The sequence below is a fragment of the Sturnira hondurensis genome, unplaced genomic scaffold (genome assembly GCF_014824575.4).
Source record: "Sturnira hondurensis isolate 20B ecotype Veracruz unplaced genomic scaffold, ASM1482457v3 Scaffold0025370, whole genome shotgun sequence".
Taxonomy (NCBI): Eukaryota; Metazoa; Chordata; class Mammalia; order Chiroptera; family Phyllostomidae; genus Sturnira; species Sturnira hondurensis.
Genome location: NW_028098001.1, coordinates 7,274,446 through 7,290,733, shown reverse-complemented (window position 1 = coordinate 7,290,733; position 16,288 = coordinate 7,274,446). Strand labels below are relative to the sequence as shown.

Here is a 16,288-nt window from a genome sequence, read left to right as displayed (position 1 = left end):
CATCAGAATCTCATTCTTCAGAACCTCTTATCTCTCTTAAACCATCTTCCTGTCTAACTTGAAATTTTACTTTTTTGAATTTTAAGACTGGCACTTATATTTCTTAACTATGCTTTGGCTATTACTCATGGTAGAATGACATGGTTGTTCAAAGTTTCCACCACTTCCACTTCATCATCTGAAATTTTCTTATTGGTTAGAATTAAATGCCAAGGAAGCCATGTCTATAACTTTTTCTCCTAACTGTAGAGAGATTGAACTGGCAGAAAAGCAAGCCAAGAATTTATGACAAACTATTTTTAGTAGTTTGACCTTCCTAGCAGTTAGCTGTTGGGATAGGTGAAATCTCACACCATTTTTTTCCTTATAAATATGCCAGTCCTGTATTTTGTATGAAGCAATCACTCATGCGTATCAGGTGTAGTTGTAGCATTGGTCTCAGACTATAGTGTCCATCAGAATCCACTGGAAGGTTAAATGGATTACTGGGCCCCAACCCCACAGTTGGATTAAGTGGGTCTGGGGTGGGGCACATCAATGCTTATTTCTAACAGATTTGCAGATGATGATATTGCTCTTGATCCAGGGACCAGCAGCCGATAGTATCTTCTGTTTCTCCTTTGATCTTCATGAAAACATTTTAGACCAAGCTTTCTTTTTCAGGTACTTAACATGAACTATACTCTCCTTCTATCAGGCTCATGTTTATTTTGAACAGGGTGTGTGCTTGTCATACATACTAGTCACGCATCTAAACTCTTTGGTTTCATTGTTAGTTCAGAGAGTGTATTTATCTCTAAGGAAAGACTGATGAAAGCTCCTGAAGATTACTTTAGTGAAGAGAAAGGAAATCAAATAAAGTTGAAACCATAGGTTGGAGCCCATATATATGCATCTGCACAGTATTATTACATACACCTGAATCTCTTCTATCCACGAACTATTTAGGAACCACAGCTATGCATCATTTAGTATATACTATGTTATACACTAAATGAATATTTAGCATATAAATGTTATATTTATATACTAAATATAAATACTTGATATTTATATATTAAATATTCATTTATAACAGTATGTTATATGCTAAGTGAATATTTAGCATATATATTTATATACTAAATACTCATATAAATATTCATTTAGTATATAACAGTATATCTAGTATGCAGCATGTATGCTATTAATATTTGATAAAAATTCAATGAAGTGGGAAATCTTAAAACAAGTTAAAACTGTTAATGTTTCTATGATTGATACTGTGAAGGCTTGAATTGGGGTGGTGGCAGAAGTTACCACCCCACTGAGAGGTAGGCTGACTATGCAACATTTATGCTAGGGTGCCCATGATTATTAGGAAGTAGGCACACATGTCAATTTAAGCATTTACTATGACTGCAATTTGAGGGTCACACTTTTAAGTTAAGTGCTTTGGTTAATCTCTGGATGGCCTTTTGTTTGGTCCTGTGTTAGTCTATAGAATAGCCATGGTGAATGGCTATTTCTGATATGGCGAATACTCTCAGTAGAGATGTGACACAAATTTTTATATTCATTTATTTGGTCTCTTGGATGAATTCTATATTCACTCACTGAAAATAACTTAAAACATTACTATTGCAGGTGGAACAGAATCCATTGTTAGGGTTTGGCGCTATAGCTATTGCTGTATTGTGCTCAGGATTTGCAGGTAAATCATAAAAGCATTATTTTATTCTGTTGTCCAGTTTTAAAAATATCAAACTTTAGAGATCTGGTTTATCTTGTTTTATTATAACTAACAATTTTATTTCCAGTAAAGCTTACCTTCTTACTTATAGTTTTAGTTTTGTCAGCTGTTTTTCCAGTAAACACATGGTAGTGTTTAACTCAGTTCAGACCTCAGTCCTTTTTCATACTTGCTGTTTTCTAAGGATAGATTGGTCCTTGACCATTCTTAGTCCTGCCAAGAACCCGGAAGTAAATGAAAAGACCTTTGAAAGTAGAGGAAACCAGCCATCAGAAAGCTTCAGTACCTCTTTTCATTTTCCAGGAACTGTCACTCTCTTCAGGCTACATTCTGCTTCTGTAGGATATTAGTCACTAGTTCGGCATCTGTTTTTCCCTGGTAGCTTCAAGTTCTTCCTCTGCTTCAACAGATTAGGAAGTATATAGAGAAAAAGAGGGTGGTGTGGAGAGGATCTTAGAAAACTTAATACATAAAAGTACCAGCCAAAAAAAGAGGATCAAGAACCAAAATCACTAACATCAAGCAAACAAGGAAGTCTGGAATCTTGTAGGGACAGGCAATCTTCCACTCAATCAAGAGAGAGTGTATGAATGTGTAATATAAAAAATGAAATGTGTCTTAGAAATAGTTCCAACAGAGAACAAACTGAAAGTTTTTAGTAAAGAGTATATTAGGTATAGCTATTGTCTTGATTATTTATCTTTGTGTTATTTCAAGAGTTGGGACTTTGTTTTTATTTTTGACTGGGAGAGTAGACTGGATATGAAAGTGAAACATTGCTTGTAAAAAAGATGTTCAATAAGAGGGAAAATACAAATTGGGGAATATACTTAATGATAGGATAGCATCATGCTGAACTTTTATTCTCAGTAACTAGCAAATTAGAAACAAAACTGAGTCACCCCTAAAATATTATTTGATTTTTAGCATTATTTTGAACAATTAAATGTATGTGTCCAACAATTCTACTTAGTTCAACTTCTCAATACAGAATCAAGGAAATGGGGGAGGTTTAATGCTCTTTATGCTGGAATAGCTGAGCACTCGGTAGTTAAGTGGTTTTCCCAGGTAGGAAATTCAAAGGTGGAAAGAGGAAAAGCCATCATATGTTTGTTCCAGTTAGCTGGCTCTTTCCAACATACATTTGTTAAAAATAATCTTGTTTTTCATTAGAATTTTTTAGTGGGTTAGTACTTCAGTGGCAGTTTCTAAGTTTCTAATTAACACGGTATTTATAATTAAAATCTTTAATGTCTTTGTTAAACATGCATTCACTTTAACTATAAAACTTACAGCAGTGGTATGTGATTTGGCAGAGTGGCATGTGCGCTTTTGGAGTATCTGTAAAAAGCTGTGGACTTCCCAACCCCAGAAAAATGCACGTACATAAAATGTATTACCTATTTAGGGAATTCTTGGTTCTTCTCACACAGTGTATGAACTTGGCTTGGGGAGCCTTGCTTTAAGGAAAATGGCTGTACTTAGCAAGTTCTATTTAAATTTTATTTTGGTTGTGTTACTTACTTTGAAAAAATCCCAAGTGGTAATTATATAAGTTAATTTGCAAAGTTGGGAGTATTCAATATTAGGCAGATAGTATAGGGGTATGATTAAGATAATTAACGCTTAATAGTATAGTCTTCCAGATTGCCAAAGTCCTTTATTGTGATCTATCTTACTGCTATAGTAATGGCGGAACCTGTTCTTAATACATATTGGTAATGTTTAGTATGCATGTCATACCAACAAAACAAACATGTAAAGTGTTTGTTCCACAAATCATATATTTTATATTATCATATCTCCAGGTTATTGTTCTAAGTGAAAGACATTTTAAGTTAATTTCTAATGTATTTATTTCATATTTGCATGTCTAATTATCTTTCAGGAGTGTACTTTGAAAAAGTTTTAAAGAGTTCAGACACTTCCCTTTGGGTGAGAAACATTCAAATGTATCTATCAGGGATTGTTGTGACATTAGTTGGCGTCTACTTGTCAGACGGAGCTGAAATTAAAGAAAAAGGATTTTTCTATGGTTACACATATTATGTCTGGTTTGTCATATGTAAGTATCCAGGAATTAAAGGTTCTTGGTAGAATATTTTTTTAAAAAGTTAGATGTCCATTTTAAGCTGTTACAGCATTTTGAAATTGTTCTATTATACTGTGAACACCAGCCTGAAAATGTAATTTTGATTTTATTGACTTTCATGGCATAGCTGTCCCAAAGCAATTCTGCCTACACAATCAAAGGTAATGTGTTAGTAGTAAATGTGTACAATTTAGTAGCAGACTGCACAGTCCTTTGGGCATCTGAAAAACATTTTATAGGAACTACTACTGAATTTTAATATAAACTCAGATGGCTGCTTATAAGAAAAACTGTATTTTCCCAGGTAAATTAGTATGCTATCTCTGGGGGTGAAAACTGCCTCACCATCATAAAATGTTTGTTTCATTTATCTGAGTGTTAAGATTTTAATTCTTTCTGCATTCAAGTTCTCGCAAGTGTCGGAGGCCTCTACACTTCTGTGGTGGTCAAGTATACAGACAACATCATGAAAGGCTTTTCTGCAGCTGCAGCCATTATCCTTTCTACCATTGCTTCTGTGATGCTGTTTGGATTACAGATAAGTATGTCCCAGTTTGTATTTTTAAGTCTTTAACGTGGAAAAGCTGTTCACTTCCTTGATTTGTCTTTTAGATGTGTTTGTAGAAATTCCTAGTTTTGTGATAATGTATTCTCTGTAAGTGCAGCAGTTCATAGTTGTGTGGAATGTGGGTCAGCCATACTTAGGTTTTTTTGAGAATAGTCCTGGGGTGCTGGTTCTATGTGGGAGTGAGGGGCTGCACAGTTACTAGAAAGCTTTTTCGCTGTCAAAGTCTCCAAGTATTAGATGTAAGACAACTGAAGTGTTTTAGGACAAATATACTGTGATGAGGTACACAAGGAAATAAATACAAGGACTTTAGGACATGATTACTCTCAGCAGTAGAATTAGAATGAATTTTTTATTTTGAGGAAAGAATAGAAAAATTATTTCACTCCCCCTTTAGTTTGCACCTTCCTAGGTGTTTTGGACTTGGGTGCAAACTGGTTTTGAAATTACAATTCAAATAGAAATTTTCTTTCCCTTTATAAAGATTATCTTTATTTCATTTAATATATAATTGATACAAAATTCACTACTATAGGCATTCTTGCACCACCACCATGCTAGTCCTTCTAATGTAATTTTCTCTAGCCCACATCCAGCATTAAGTTGGCTACTCATTAAAGCGGTGGTGTTGACTTCATTTCAGGGTGCTTTTACGCTGTAATAATTTTATTTACTAACGTTTGAGGGAAATCTGTTAACTATCAATATTGAGTAAAAAGAAACAGACCTGCTTATGTTTATATTTCATTTTAAAATTGACTTGTTATAAATGTAAATAGAGGGAATACCAACCTCACAGAAATCTTAGAAAACCATTTTATAGTTTGGTTCAAATTTTACCTGTGCCTTTATTAGCTGTGAAGCCTTGGAGAAGTTACTAACCTGTGTCTTAGTGTTTCATCTATAAAATAGTAATGGTAGTATCACCTATCTCCTAGGGTTGTTTCAGGTAAAGTGCTTAGATTAGTGCCTGGCACATAGTAAGTATTCTGTATACGGCCCACTTAACATGTAAGTATCAGGTATTTCAAAGCCTCCCTTAGGTATTTTTCATCCCTGATTGAAGTTCTGGTCCATCATTATGCTCAACAAATCCTTATGACATTGCCCCCACAGAATATTTGGAAACAGCAGAAGATGCTTTTGGTCAATGTTCTATCTTAACGATGGTCAAGGAAATTAGACTGTCTTAGCAATCTTCCAGTTTCTTATTTAGATTGAATTTACCCCCTTCCGCTTTTTTGAAGGTAAAGCTAGTCTGGTTAGGGTTGAACTAAAGTCTTAGCTTGATGGCATTTCTTTAGGTGCCAGTTTTAAAGCTGTTAAGACTGTACCACTGCACTTCATATATACTATATGGTTCAGTTTTGAATGGAATATACAGTTTTAACATAAGTGTTAATTTATAAAGTGACTACTGGTCAAGTTTGGACAAGTTGTAGGATTATAGATAATAAGAAAGACAAACCTAGCAGAATGGAATTTTACTTAGTAAATCACCACCTCCTCTGTGTTTTAGAAATCTTCAGTGGTTTCAATCATTGGTCACCTAACTCTCTGAATTTTGGTCAGCTACTTTTTGCTCTAAATTTTCACAGGTTTCTAGTATCATGGAGAGGCTACACTCCACTTTTCTTTAGTTTAATCAGCATATAGGGAAGTTAGGATGATCTTTGTCAGTGGTGCAGGACAGGCACCCTACATGTGTACTTGGAAAGTGTACACTCAATGATTGTCACTCCCTTATCTTTCAAAACCTTACCATCATAGAAACAGAACACTTAGATTTCCTTATTTCCCATATTTACATTTCATTATAAAACTGACTCATCATAAATGCACATAAAGGAATGGTGTAAAACTGTAACTAGAAGTTTTCAAAATTTTAAATTAATCATTGTTATAATAGTTTTACAGGCATAAATAGATAAAACTTATTTTGTTTTCTTTTCAGCTCTTACCTTTGCTCTGGGTACTCTTCTCGTGTGTGTTTCTATATATTTCTATGGACTACCCAGACAAGACACTACATCCATCCAGCAAGGAGAAACAGCTTCAAAAGAGAGAATCAATGGTGTGTGATTTCAGCTGCAAAAGAGATTCCTACTAAGATCATACATTTGCATTAAACTAGAGCCTTAAATCAATCCCAGAAGGTAGCTTAAACAAACACACATAACAAAATTAACTGTGTGGCATTAGAATTAATAAGAAAGTTATCTGAGTGAATTGCTCCAAAAGATTTAATGTGACCTGTCTGGGGTAAACCCATTTTGTTTTAGAATGAAGGAATTTTTATTTTATATATAAAAAGTGTGGAGATGATATGGTATTAAAAATCATGTGAGGCTATATAATATTCAAATAATAAGGTTTGGGACAATGTTAAAGGTTAAAGTGCCAAAGTCATTTCTGTACTAACTGCTATCTTGTTCAGGTACCAGAGGAGAAGGACGGCCCCTCCTGTTCTCCTATTTATGTACAGTATTTTGCCCTAATAGCAGTAAAGACCTAGTTCTTTTCTTATAAGAGAGGCAAAAACAAGACAGGCTACTGAGAAACAATCAATTGTGCACCTTCTCAAACTGAGTATTTCCTAACTCAGATGGTGGTTTCTGGGTGGTGACTGAGTACGCTGTCAAGTGCTGTATTTGTGCCATTCATTGTCTGGAGTCATATTTCTTTGTTAGATGATATACTTTTCTTCAAAAAATATTTCTAATGTCACTTTTGTACTTCTTTTATAAAGTATGTTTAGCTGTGGGGCTCACAATAATTTGTGAAACTTTTGTGTTTTTTAAAAAATTTCTATAATGTTAATGGGAAAATTCAGCAATAAACTTTATATGAAATCTGTATGATCACTTTTTGTTACAGATATGACCATTAAGGTAATGTAAAAACATAAATTTTTAACCCCAAACATTACATTTAAAATTTCTCTATGTTGCAATTGTATTAGTTAGGTTTCTCTGGTTGCAAATAATAGCTATAAACTAACTCTGCCTAGCCTTAAGCAAAAAAAAAAAAAAGCTTATAAGGACTGCAGTCAGTGCTCCAGGGCTCCAGGCCATGGGGATTAGTGAACAGTCTTCTCAGGGAAGACTGTTCTGCTTTTGGAAAGACTTGGTTCTAACCAACACTGCCCCTGTGTCATTTCACTCAAGATTCAACTACGTAGGCAGCTACTAACACTGACCTGGGAAGGAGAACTCTTCCTCAAAGACATGAAAGGGATATTGATTGTGAAAATCATGTCCCGACTGTATACTTTATTCCATGGCTGGTTTGTGCTAAGTAAATCTTAATGATACTTTAGAAAATTAGCGTCTGGAAGCTACCACACTTAAAATTGAAACTGCACGGATGAGTCTTTTAGGTCTAAGAAGGTACACCATACTTGCTAACATTCAACTAGAGAAGCTTGGTTCATGCAAATTTCCTTCTCTGTTTGTAAAGATAGATTGTTGGTATTTAGAAGACTTCTAGTAGCAACACTGAAAATAAATCACAGCAGACCTGAATGGAAATGCTGGCAGGTGAGGACAGCCATACCGGTGAAAGAGATCCCACCCTACTTATATTGACCTACACAAGTCACACAGAATATACTTTACCAATATGCAGACAAACACATGAAGGAATTGGTTTGGGAAATTCTATTTCAAAGTATGGTTTAACTAATTTTTACAAAAAGATCCTAATACAATACTGAACAAGTAATTTCTTGTTGTTCAAATATATTCAGTAATTTCTTGTTCAAATATATTCAGCTCACATAGTAAGAGTTACCTGAATATATATAAAAGAAAAGACAAGCGCAAGATCTGTTCTCTGGGAGTTGTCAGCTGTATTGACTTAACATTGGTCTCCCAAATGTTTTCAGAACTAGCTATACTTAGAAGAAATTTAAGATATTTTTCAACATTAGATAATCTTAGTTATAAGAATAATTTCTGAAAGAATGACACTGTAAGAAACCTCAAAGTAGAGTTTAAAGTCTGATCCTTTATTCCCATTAGACCACAATGAATTTAAAAGATTTAACTGAACTGTATAAACATCTATTTAGTACTTATTGACCATGAGGGAACTCAGATGATTTTTTTTAAGGACCAAAATTTAATAAGTTGATAAATCACTTACAGACTTAATACATAGATTCTGATACAGAATAGCTTAAAATTCTAATCAGCAAGGCATATAATAGGTAACTAGAATTAGTTTAGTATTCAAAAAGCCATTTTAATTAGAAATTACATCCTACATACAGGTGTTATTCCAAGAAGCTTCATTCCATTGGCTAGGACAGAACGGACAGCTCTGAAAAGATGAAGTCTGGCCTGCAAAATAAGTCAAAGAATGATTAAATGTTCAATTTAGTGATTGGCTAACCACAAAGTGAATAAATAATATTTTAAAGAGTAAATCTAACTTCTAATTTAAAGTAGAAATAGTATCTCAAAGTGCCCTAACACTTGAGGTAGGCAAGGAAATACAAATTCTTAGAAGCCCTTGTCTTAATACTGGTAGCTGAGGGTTGGGGAATGAGACTAACAGTTTCATCATACAGTATAGCTTCAGATAGGGAAACTCATTGCTGTAATACCTGATGTAGACAAATGTGCTTCATAGTGTAGTATGTTTTTTAAAATATATTTTATTGATTATGCCATAACAGTTGTCCCATTTCCCCCTTTCATTCCCCTCCACCCTGCATACCCCCTCCCCTACCATTCCCTACCCTTTAGTTTATGTCCATGTGTCACAAGTTCTTTAGATTTGTATTTCTCATACTATTCTTGCCCTCCCCCGTCTATTTTCTACCTACCGTCTGTGCTACTTATTCTCTGTACCTTCTCCCCCCTTCTCCTCCTCCCACTCCCCTGTTGCTAACCCTCCATGTGATCTCCATTTCTATGGTTCCACTCCTGATTTAGCTGTCCTCTTAGTTTGCTTTTTTTTTAGGTGTGGTTGTTAATAACTGTGAGTTTGCTGTCCTTTCACTGTTCATATTTTTTATCTTCTTTTCCTTAGATAAGTCCCTTTAACATTTCATATAATAAGGGCTTGGTGATGATGAACTCCTTGAATTTGACCTTATCTGAGAAGCACTTTATCTGCCCTTCCATTCTAAATGAAAGCTTTGCTGGATAGAGCAATCTTGGCTGTAGGTCTTTGGATTTCACGACTTGGAATACTTCTTCCCAGCCCCTTCTTGTCTGTAAAGTCTCTTTTGAGAAATCCGCTGACAGTCTGATGGGTACTCCTTTGTAGGTGACTGTCCCCTTATCCCTTGCTGCTTCTAGGATTCTCTCCTTCATTTTGGTCTTGGCTAATGTAATTATGATGTGCCTTGGTGTGTTCCTTCTTGGGTCCAACTTCTTTGGCACTCTCTGAGCTTCCTGGATTTCCTGGAAGTCTATTTCCTTTGCCAGACTGGGGAAGTTCTCCTTTATTATTTGCTCAAATAAGTTTTCCAGTCGTGGCTGTTTCTTTTCCCCTTCTGGTACCCCTATAATCCGGATGTTGGAACATTTAAAGATGTCCTGGAGGTTCCTACCGCTCATTTTTTGGAATTCTTCTTTCTGGTCCACTCCAGTTTCCTTTCCATCACTATTGGTTTCCTGTACATTTCCCTTCATTTCCATTAGCTTAGCCTTCCTTTGTTCCTCTGATTTGTGACTAAAATCAACCAGTTCTGTGAGCATCCTGATCACCAGTGTTTTGAACTGCATCTGAGAGGCTGGCTATTTCTTGGTCACTTAGAGTTACTGGCTCTGGGGCTTTGAGTTCTTGAGCCATGTTTTGGTCTGTTCATGCCTGTTATGTATGAGGAGTGGAGTCCCAGGTGTTCACCAGGGTGGGGCAACTCAGTTGCTGGGTTGTGACACTGTATGTGGGAGTGGGGTCAGAAGGGGCAATGGCGGTCCCCTCTGCTGCTTCCTGCTGCTGGGGCCTGTCTCACTGCTCACTCCTTCGCTGGTTTATCTGTGTGTGAATGTGTGACTGCAGTCAGCCTACCACCTTGCACCCTCACTGGGTCTGCCTGTCGCAACCCCACACCTGGGACCCATGCACGGCTGCCTGCACCCCTGGGTCGGGGGATCTATCCTGCCCAACCCTGCTCCGCTGCTGGCTTCGCCCCTCTTACTGGTCTGGTTGAATGGTTCGTTGTTGTTGGACTTCCGTATAGTTCAATTTTCTGTGTTTTGGCTGCGTTTTTGTTTACTAAAACTTTGTTGTCTTTAAACTTGTTTGTGGGAGAAGGCACAGTGTTCCACCTATGCCTCCATCTTGGCGGAAGTCCTCATTGGTTATTCTGGTTGCGTTTTTTTTACTAAAACTTTGTTGCTTTAAACTTGGTTGTGCAAGGAGGCACAGTGTTTCCACCTATGCCTCCATCTTGGCCAGAAGTCTCTATAGTGTAGTATGTTTATGGAAAGTACATAAACATTGATTGTTACAACCTAATTCTAATTATTACCTCAGACTATTAAGTACATTACTATAGTTGAAAAATAGTATACTGTTTTAGAAATATTTGGAAGACTGACTCAGTAATATTAATCCCAGGGTGTTATTACACACAACATAGTCAATGTAACATACCCCAGCGACTTCAGGAGAACTCCCTTTTATTTGTAGTGTTTTGTGTGCCGCAGCTGCAAGATGACTGAAATGAGAAGAGGGAAGTTGTGATTAGGACCTGCAGCCATTTCTTGTTGTAATGTATAGGCCCAATAGCTAATCTTTCTCGATTTAAAGATTAAAAAAAAAACCCCCAAAAACAACCCTCCCCAACCCCCACTCCCCAAAGCCTAGATAGAGCCATTAAAATGTACTAAAAGTTGGAAAGTTGAGACCAGAATTCACATTAAACTCAAGTTTTAGATTTTGGTCCTGGTTCTGCTAATAACAGGTGGCAAGTTCTAAAGATTATGATTTCGTTGTTAGTTTTACAAGTATACAAGACCTTTGTAATAATGAGTTTTCCCCTCATTTAGGCTTCCTTTAATATGGGCTGCCTTTCCTCCTCTGTATGGTGAGGAGGTAAGGTAGAGACTAGTTATCAGTCCACTCTGCACACACACTGGCCACTTAAATATATTTTTTAAACTTATTGATTTTGGGGGGAGGAGACATCCATTTGTTGTTCCACATATTTATGCCATTCATTGGTTGATTCTTGTATGTGTCTTGACCAGGGATCAGGATGACACCCTAACCAATTGAACTACCCAGCTACTCATCTTTGTTTTCATTTTTCCCATGGTCTTTTTTTTTAATCCCAGCCACTCATCTTTAAAGCATCTTTTCTATTTAGGTATGGCAGAAAGTTCAACAATGTGCCAGAGAAATGATGCTTATGACATCTGTTTCAATTACTGGGTGACATTTAATAAGACTTTCTGGCTCCTCTATCTTTATATATCTCAGTGGAATTTAAAGGAAAAAAACTACGTAAATTTGGGGAAGACTAGGTAAAAAGCATAATCAAGAGAACAGTCCCAATAAATCTGATTTCAGTAAATCTTGCATAAAAGCAAATATATCCTAAATAGCTGTTGCTACGGAAGATAGAATCAACTTCTACTCAAAATTTCTAAAATAACCACCATGAAATTTCTATTGAAGTGTCACTGACTCACTTCCTATTCATTTCTACCCTGTAGCTGACCGAGTTTTCTGTGCCTCTGCTTAGAATCTCTTTGTAGATCCTGCTGCCCTGAAAATAAGAGGAAATGCCTTAGTACCTGGCAAAGAGACATGTCAATGCTGCATTTCTTCATCCCTCCCAAGGCTATGCTTGTAGCTCTTTTCATGTATCATGTTCTTGCTCAACTTTGGGCTGCTTCCTCCTTCTCTGCCACCTTGCTTCTCCTGAGTAAGATCGACTCCCGTCCTCCTAAGAGCCCTCTCTGATCCCTCAAGGTTGGGCTGAGAGCTCTAACATTTTTTCTTAGATCCACTCTATCCTAACACTGCTTCTGCATCGCATGAGGCTGTTTCCTGTTCACTTGACTGTAGTGACTGTACCTCCTATTACTGAGTGAATAAATAAATGAGCATTAATTGCTTATTTGCAACGAGGAAGCAAGAATTCCTGTAACTTAAAGCACATAATTTTTTTAGGCCTAAGGGTTTGTTTATAGGAAAACTTCAGATAAAAGAAAGGTCCTTTGTCAGATCGGGTCTTAGATGTCTTTTAACATCTGAAAATAGGATTATAAAGGTACCTTAGAGTTAGGAGGTAACTGACAATGTGCCTGGGTTGAAGGTCCTGGGATGATCTGTAAAGCACTTCATCAAACCTGAAAAAAAAGACAGCAGGAGCAGCTGTCAGGGGAAGATTGCACATATTACCCTAAGCTAAGCTGTTAGGACAAAGACCCAGGATGTGAGGTTGACTTGGCATCATTAGGGTTAGAGGGTATCTGAAAAAAGACCTTGGGTACAGTCGACAGTAAAGGCACATTTGTCTTTCTTAAAGTTTGTTGATGGCAGGTACTTTCTAAATCACCTATTTATCCCTTAGGCTTAGCCCAGAGCAAGAACTCAAATCAGGGCTGTTGAACTGAATGTAAAAAGCCACTTAGTGATGTTTAGGAACATAGTCTAGAAACTATGTACAGCCCAGGTACATAGTACGTAGCAAACAGTCTATCCTTGATGCCAAGAAAACTAAGCTGGCTTATTTTCCTCACAAGTCAGTTAAATGTGAGTAGACTAAATCCTTCTGATCCCAGGAAAGAATGACTGACTGATGTGTGGCAATCAGAGAAAAAACTGTCTTGTTAACCAGCCACATCTCTTTCAGAGATGGATCTCATGACTTCCCCAGCAATGGGAGAGAGTGCTGAAAGGAGAGGTCTACCCAGTATGAGGGCCTCAGACAGATGTATATTTGAAACTGTGAATTGAAACCAAGAGGCAAATGAAAAACTTACGGTTTCAAGGAAGCTGCACAAAGGCAGGGATTTTCTTTCACTTATCACAGAGGGTGAGAAGATGATCTTTTAAAAAACTGAACAGTTATTCTTTCACCAGGGTTGGCATTCTCATACCACCACCTAGAGGATGGTAGGCACCTGGACTAGTTCAGTGGTAATAAGTTTAAGACCTAACAACTGACCATGAGCATGCTGCCTGTGCTCAAAGGGCAGACAGTCACCTCTTGGTCTCTGTTAGGAAAATGCTGGTGACAGGGAAGGGACAGGTAGGAGCTAGCTACTGGCCTGTTCATTCCAGTGGTCAGCAAACCACCAACAGTCGTTTTGTAGCTGTACCCCATAAGCCAGGCTCTCTGCTCAGCTCTGCAAGTTAGATCCTCAGTTTTTCCCCTAACAAAGCTATATTAACCTACCCACTCCCTTTGTAGCCATAGGTTGCTTAATGTTTAAACTGTGGGGTTTAGCAAGACTGTGACAGTTCCTGGATTAATTTGTGCCATACTGGTCAAACAACATTTTTAGGAAAACTATATTCAATATATAACATCTAAGTTCAATGTTTCTGTTTCTTTAGAGAAGGGAATGGCCACAACACAATAATGAACAAGCTTACTTTGCAGAGAATAATGGAACTCAGTACCACCCCTGACACATGTGGCCCTCTGAGAGCATCTTGGAGTCTACGGTACTCCTTGAGACCTTATCAAGAGACCAAAGACCACAGGAATTTACCCTAACTCCCCTTATTCCCTTCTCCAGCTTAAAATTCCTTAACCTAGTCCAGGTGTAAGTTGAACTGAAGGCACTATTTCGTCTCCCACCTTCTTCGTTGGCTCCTCAATCAATGAACTCCAAATGTTGCTTTGAGGTTTGGCCTTTTGAAATATCGGGCACAGAAACCCAGGTTCAGTAACAATTTCACTAAGCAGAAGCTGACTCAATAATACTAGAAAACCGTACCTGAGAAGATGCTGGAGAATTGAAACAGACTGTGGCTCTTGTAAACAAGCAGTGTTGAAGTCATCTAGATAACCACACCCAAAAGTGTCTTCCAAACTGTTATAAAAACAACAAAGGATTAAACAAATCATTCAAGGACACATAACTACAAGTTATGAACACTATCTCATAGTACGGTCTTGCTCTCCTTAACACAGTCATGCCACATTGTGCTGGTCTACCATGGACTGTGTTTAGGATGGTGCTCCCACAGTTATAATGGAGCTGAAAAATTCCTATAATTCCTATCACCTCGTGATGTCGTAGCCATCAATGTTACTGTACAACACACCACACAAATACCATGTGTTACAACTGCTTACAGTATTCAGTATAGTAACACGCTGTACAGCCTAGGAGCTGTAGGAAAACAACTGTTACCCCAAAATATGCCTATTTGGCATAAGGATTACTTAAGCTGGTTAATTTTAAGAGATAGCAGAAACAGGAGAAGCTCTGAAAATCAAGCAGAAGTTCCCTTTGTAAAAGACATCTGTGAGAGAAATCTCCATTTGTCAGGGTGTACCAGGAAGATGGAGATGATGTCATTTGTAGAAACTCTTTTCAATGTAGAAGACCAGGACTTCAATTCACATGACCACCTCACCCTTCTTTACAAGTGCTTTCCCTGGCAACCTCCCATAACTGATTCCTTCCACCCCAAACATCTTTTGTTTTCAGCTGTAGATGGTATTTAAGGTGGTGGCTTCAGGCATTTTGGCAAGTAACTCAGTTTTCCTAGGTCTTTTCCATGTATACAGGAAGTACATGTGTTATTAAACTTTTGTTCTGCTGCTGCTAATCTATCTTTTAGTATAGGAATATCTCGGTCACGAACTCAGAAGGAAGAGTACAGGGAAAATTGTTTTCGCTCCCCCAAAGAGCAATAGACTCTATACCATACAGCCCAGGTAGGTAGTACACCGCACCATGTAGGTTTGTTAAGTGTACTCTTATGATGTTTACACAACCACGGAATCACCTAAGAACACATGTCTCAGAACATATCCTGGTCCCTAAGTGCAAGATGACCATAGTCCTGGTGTTTGAAGCTAACATTGTTCAACCTGATACCTCAACTTTTCCTAAATCTATTTCTTTATCCGAAAATGGAGTATATTCTTTGGTCAAATTATTGTGACTAGTAAATAAAGTAATATGCATAAAAGCATTTCCTACACAGGTTCCGAGTAAGTAAATATTTTAAAAACTCCACCAAAACCCAACATAAGAGGTAGTCAGTCTGTACTTCTATTAGTTTTGAATATAAGGCATCACAGAAGCCCAGAAAACAGCGCCTTTGGCCTTGGGATCACAGCAGCCACGCCCCACCCTGGGAAGGGCAGAGTGGTCCAGTGTTTCCCTGCAGCCTCTCCTCACCTGTGGAGGCGGGCGTGTGTGTACTGCAGGAAGACACCTGTGTCCCCACGGCTCTGGAAAACACGATCCCAGCTGAACTGATAGTCAGATAAGAGTAAACCTCTGAAGTCCTAAAATGACAGAGTAAACCTTCAGCGCTGGGATTTGTTCTACTATCAAACTAAAGGGTCTCATAGGAAGCAGTCTTAACACACCTGAATAATAAGTGCTGCGAGCCCGACCTTCTCCGCAGTCTCCTGTGGGTTCTTGAGCTCTTTCGTAGCTGAAACAGACAAAGGTGTCTGTCTTTAACCTGAAGGAAACTATACAGAGTCAGGGACTGAAGTGGAGATAAAATCTGCCAAAAATGGATGCTGGCAATCTCAAGGACAGACATGTTCACAGTGGGCTACTTTACCTTTGAAAATGACAATTCCCTCACCTTTCATTAAAAGAAGAAACACATGAAATTAACTTTCTAATAAATTTTCCAAGGGTGAAGGTTAAACAAAGCCATAGGACTTGTCACTTGTTTCTAATTCTATAACACAACTACTCCCTACAATGAAATGATAATCTGAAGC

General features: G+C 37.6%; 2 protein-coding genes across 2 annotated transcripts in view; one reads left to right on the top strand and one right to left on the bottom strand.

Moving 5' to 3' along the window:
• SLC35A1 (solute carrier family 35 member A1) overlaps positions 1–7,248 on the top strand; it is a 34,585-nt gene extending 27,337 nt beyond the window's left edge. Inside the window, exons 5-8 of the mRNA XM_037039365.1 lie at positions 1,627–1,693; positions 3,621–3,797; positions 4,232–4,366; positions 6,347–7,248. Coding sequence (XP_036895260.1) covers positions 1,627–1,693; positions 3,621–3,797; positions 4,232–4,366; positions 6,347–6,474 — 507 coding nt within the window. The 3' untranslated portion in view covers positions 6,475–7,248. The remainder of the gene's footprint in view (positions 1–1,626; positions 1,694–3,620; positions 3,798–4,231; positions 4,367–6,346) is intronic.
• A 1,132-nt stretch (positions 7,249–8,380) lies between these two features.
• The window catches only part of RARS2 (arginyl-tRNA synthetase 2, mitochondrial), a 64,654-nt gene continuing 56,746 nt past the window's right edge, over positions 8,381–16,288 (bottom strand). Inside the window, exons 15-20 of the mRNA XM_037039363.1 lie at positions 15,920–15,987; positions 15,726–15,835; positions 14,307–14,402; positions 12,633–12,707; positions 11,005–11,068; positions 8,381–8,735 (exon numbers count right to left, since the gene is read on the bottom strand). Coding sequence (XP_036895258.1) covers positions 8,649–8,735; positions 11,005–11,068; positions 12,633–12,707; positions 14,307–14,402; positions 15,726–15,835; positions 15,920–15,987 — 500 coding nt within the window. The 3' untranslated portion in view covers positions 8,381–8,648. The remainder of the gene's footprint in view (positions 8,736–11,004; positions 11,069–12,632; positions 12,708–14,306; positions 14,403–15,725; positions 15,836–15,919; positions 15,988–16,288) is intronic.